Source organism: Corapipo altera, unplaced genomic scaffold, assembly GCF_003945725.1.
Source record: "Corapipo altera isolate COAL_440 unplaced genomic scaffold, ASM394572v1 132489, whole genome shotgun sequence".
Classification (NCBI taxonomy): domain Eukaryota; kingdom Metazoa; phylum Chordata; class Aves; order Passeriformes; family Pipridae; genus Corapipo; species Corapipo altera.
This window is the reverse complement of record NW_020887055.1, coordinates 1-4,870: the sequence shown is the minus strand read 5'-3', so window position 1 is coordinate 4,870 and position 4,870 is coordinate 1. Positions and strand designations below refer to the sequence as shown.

Sequence of the window (4,870 nt, the reverse complement as noted above, 5' to 3'; positions counted from 1 at the left end):
CTCGCCCTCAGCAGCCCCTGCTTTCAGCTCCTCGCCCTCAGCAGCCCTTCACCCTCAGCTCCTCACCCTCAGCATCCTTACCTTCAGCTCTTCGCCCTCAGCCGCCCATCGCCCTCAGGTCCTGGCCCTCAGCTCTTCATCCTCCACATCCCCTGCCCTCACCAGCCCCTGCCCTCAGCATCCCTGCCTTCAGCCCCTGGCCTCAGCAGCCCTTCACCCTCAGCTCCTCACCCTCAGCCCTCAGCAGCCCCTGCCCTCAGCTCCTCATCCTCCACAGCCCTTCACTCTCAGCTCCTCACCCTCAGCCCTCAGCAGCCCCTTGCCCTCAGGAACTGGAGGAGCACAGCCCTGCCGTGCTCAGGGGGGTTTGTGGGCTCCTTGCTGAGGGGCACCTCTGTTCCCTGCGCTGCCCAGAGCCAACCCCTTCCTCGGGACATACATTTTCCACGGCCTGGGACATGGATGCCTTTCATTTCCCAGACTCGTGCGGAGTCAGGCTCAGGGGTGCTGAGGGTTCTCTTTCTCCTGCACTCATTTAAATCACAGAATAAACCAACCCAAGCTGGGGGGTGTTTGAAATGTGAGGAGCCTTTTCTTAAAGCCCTTTGAAAATCCCAGTGGGCTGGGTGCCAGTTAGCACTGAGGAGCATCTCCTTTGGAAGCTCGTATTTCATAGAAATACAGACATAAATATTCTAATTACTGCGTCCTGCAGCCTCGGGGGAGGCCTGTGCTGCTGTGGAAATCAAGGATCTGATGCTGGGGGTTATCAGACAGACTGTCCTGCTCTGTTTGCTGACAATTCCAGGTTGCTTTGAGCTGGTGAGTTGTGCAGGAGACCCAGGGAATGCCCTGTGGGAGCTGCACGCTGGACTTGCTGCCCTTCTGCTCCTCCAGGTGTTAATGCAGGTGTTTCATTCACAGGCAGAAGAATCTCTGCGAAATGGCAACTGCTCAGAAGCAAAGGAATTGCACGGTACGGCTGTGGTGTGGGCTTTGGCACAGTCTGTTCTTTAATGGGAAAAACGGGGGGAATTTTGGCTGAAATAGTGCACCCGGGTGATAGTTCTTCACTGGAAAATTTCAGGCTAATTGTGTTATTTTAATTAAGAATAAAGATGCTTAATAGAAAAATAATGTGAGTTTTGTTGTCGTGCACTTGGTAAAAACCAGCTGTGTCCTAAAAACTCGACGAAGTCAGACTTCTCAATTAAGTTAAAATTAAGGCATTGGACGGGTTTGGTGCTGTGGATACAGCTTAATTGATTTCTTCCTCTGATTTTCCAGAGTGCAGTTGTCTTCCCTAAAAAAATAGCCACGGAGCAGCAGTCCCTGATGCTGGTGAAGAGGCTCCTGGCAGTGGCCGTGTCCTGCATCACGTACCTGAGAGGAATCTTCCCTGAAAGTGCCTATGGAACGAGATACATGGATGGTAAGAGGCTGTTTCCAGGAGAACTTGCAAATTCTGGGTGTTTGTAGAGCCATTTTAAAACCATTTCAATGCCTGCAATGGAAATTTCACTAATTCATTAAACTGAATCTTGTTAGTGGTCGTGCTGTAACAATCAAAACTGTGCTCATGCTCAACAGTAATGTTCATTTTAACCTCTTTTTGATATGTGTTTTTAAGGAGTGAACATGACTTTTGAAATTGCACTTTGCCCTAAGTAAATGTGCTTTTTTTATTTTATTTTATTTTATTTTTTGAGATGTCTGTGTCAAAATCCTGAGGGAAGACAAGAACTGCCCTGGCTCCAGCCAGCTGGTGAAATGGTGAGTTTGGGTTCCCTCTGTGCCTGTTCCTTGGCTGTTCCAGGAAAGGCAGATGGCAAAGGGCAATAACTGAACTCCTCTGAGCTCCTGGTTTCTGATGGAATCACGGAATGCTTTGGGTTGGAAGGGACCTTAAAGCTCATCCCCTTGGAAGGGACACCTTCCACTGAGCCAAGTTGCTCACCTGATTTATGAACACGTGTCAGAAGCTGTTTGAAGTGCTGCAATGTGTTTTCACTGATAAGTTAATTACTCACAGATTATATTTTTAATTGTTCTCCCGAGAGACTGGTTAAAGGGAAGATTTGGTTGGGAAGATTTGCCCCTCCAAAGGGAGTCCTTGCTTGTCCCACTGCTCCCAGAGAAGGCAGAATAATGCCATAAATACCATTTATTGCCCTGACACAATGAGGCAACCCAAGAATTCCCCTTTTTGCTGCTGTTTCAGCCAGAAGCAGATGGAAATTAGGGCCTCGTGGCCGATGCTGTTTGCTTTGTTGCAGGATGCTGGGGTGCTACGATGCCTTGCAGAAGAAATACGTGAGTCCTGCATCTCCTTTCAGGGGTTGGAAGGGTCAGTGGAGCCCCTCAGGTGCCAGGAACTCTGGGCAGTGTGGGAGCCACGGGAATTTCGGGATAAAATTCCTCATAAACAGGAGGTCAGGGGTTTGGGGGTGTTTGGGGTCCCCTCTTAAACAGAAGAGGAGGAAGTTTTTCTTCCACCAGTTCTCTGTTGGTTCCCAGAAGTGGAGAAACAAATCACTGAGGAGAAAGGGGCTCCAAAATCCAGCTAATATTCTGTTTCTCTCTCTGTTAATGCCTCTGACAGCTCAGGCAGATTGTCCTCGCAGTGAGTATCCCTGAAAAGCAAAGGACACCTTTCTAAAGGTCCTTATCCTGAATTTGGTTTGAAGAGTTCTTGTTCTGATCCCTCTCTTCCCTCTAAAAATGCAGGTCTACACCCAGCCAGAAGATCCTCAGGTAAATCAGCTGCAATGTTTCATTGGGTGACTAATGACAGGAAGGATGTAGTAAAAGGAGTGTAGAAGCAGGGATATTTAACATATTAATATAATAATATATTAAATAAATATATTTATCTATTATATATATTTATATATTATATGTATTTATATATTAAATATATATATTTATATATTAAATAAATATATTTATATATTTAATAATATATATTTATATATTCAATAATATATATTCATATATTAAATAAATTAATTAAATAAATGAATAATATAATAATATATTGAACACATATATAAATATATATATTGAACAATATATAAATATATATTAAATGATTAAATTATAACATTTATATATTAAATAAATAAATTAAATTAATGAATAATATAATAATATAGTAAATAAATATATATATTAAAAGATATATATTTATACAATTAAAATTAAATAAACTAAATAAAAATATAATTAAATAATAAATAAATTTATACAGTAAATAATAAAAAATAAAAATAATTAAATGAAATAATTCTAATGAATAACAATATATTAATAATAAATAAATAAAATATAGATACAGTTTGTATGTTAAATATTAAATGATAATTAAATAATAATTAAACGATGAATAATAAATAAATTTAAAATAATAAATATTAAATTGTAGGTAATACAAAATATATTAAATTAATAAATATTTATTTGAATTATATTTAATTAATTAGGCATTTAATATAGACTTTTAATCTATTATATAAAATATAATACATATTAAAAATAATATATATTATTATATTATTTTATATATTTAATATATAATATTAAATAAATATTTAAATAATTTAAATATATATTAAATAAATATTAACTATATAAATATATATATTTATTAAATATTAATTAAATAATTCAGATTTGTCTGAGAAGGATCATATTAAAGGGGATGTTTTTGTCCCAGAGCAGAAATTCCCATTTCTCAACTCCCTTTTCCCCCCCCTGGACCCATTTGGTGGATTTTGATGGTTTTCCATGGACATCTTTTAAAAAAGGGCACCTTAAAATATCCAACTGGAATCTCAGCAGTCCCAAAATGCCCGGAGCCAGTGGGAGCTGCCAGGGCTGGGATCGCCCCTGGGGGTTCAGGGTGAGCTTGGTGCAAGGAGCCACTGCAGAGGGGAACATCCTCGGCCTCCCTGTGCCCGAGGAATCCAGGGAATTGTTGTGGAGAACACAAACCCCCCCCGGGTGTCCCCGCGGCCGGAACGTTTCCAGGGCGACCGAAAATCAGAATATTTCAGGCTAAAAACTTCAGCTGAGATTTCAGGGTGTTTTATCAGGGCAATTCCTGGAAAACAACCATCATTTCCTTGGCTTTTATTCCATACCCCTGGAATATTCCCCCTGTCTGGATGAGCAGCAGGGCTCTGCCGGGAGGGTGTAACGCCCCTTTGCCCTCGTTTGCAGACGGTCACCGAGTGTTACCACTTCAAGTTCAAGTACACCCCGCACGGGCCGCTCCTGGATTTCGGCAGGTACAGTCCCAGCATTCTCCTGCCTGCTTTTCCAGCCCCCTCTGCCTGGCAAAACTTGGGATTTTACCTGTTTGCTGTTCGAAGTCTGGATCGTGAGGCTGATTCTTTTTTTTATTTCGACTGGCTCAGGCTGGTTAAAAAGCCAGGAATCCTTTTGGCTGATTGCTGCTGCTGAGCTGACACCTGATATCCCTGCCCAGGTTCTTGGAGACATTCCACGTGTGGAGGGTGAAACTCAACACCAGAGTTACTTTTCTCTCTTTCTCTCTCTTTCTCTCTCTTTCCCTCCTCCTTTCTTCCTCCTTTCTTCCTTCTTTCCTCCTTCTTTTCCTCCTTCTTTTCCTTCTTCTTTTTCTCCTTCTTTTTCTCCTTCTTTTCCTTCTTCTTTTCCTTCTTCTTTTCCTTCTTCTTTTTCTCCTTTTCCTCCTCCTTTCCTCCTTTCCTCCTTCTTTCTTCCTTCTTTCCTCCTTCTTTTCCTCCTTCTTTTCCTCCTCCTTTTCCTTCTTTATTTCTTCTTCTTTTCCTTCTTCTCTCCTTCTCTTCTCTTCTCTTCTCTTCTCTTCTCTTCTCTTCTCTTCTCT

At 41.4% G+C, this 4,870-nt stretch overlaps 1 protein-coding gene across 1 annotated transcript; it reads left to right on the top strand.

Moving 5' to 3' along the window:
* Positions 1-380: 380 nt before the first annotated feature.
* On the top strand, positions 381-4,381 carry LOC113941448 (HORMA domain-containing protein 1-like; the record flags this gene model as incomplete). Its single annotated transcript, XM_027632600.1, has 8 exons — positions 381-822; positions 925-976; positions 1,288-1,432; positions 1,710-1,773; positions 2,277-2,313; positions 2,603-2,623; positions 2,728-2,754; positions 4,222-4,381. Coding segments are annotated over exons 2-8 (487 nt in total), but the record flags the coding sequence as incomplete, so codon positions are not given.
* Positions 4,382-4,870: the final 489 nt, after the last annotated feature.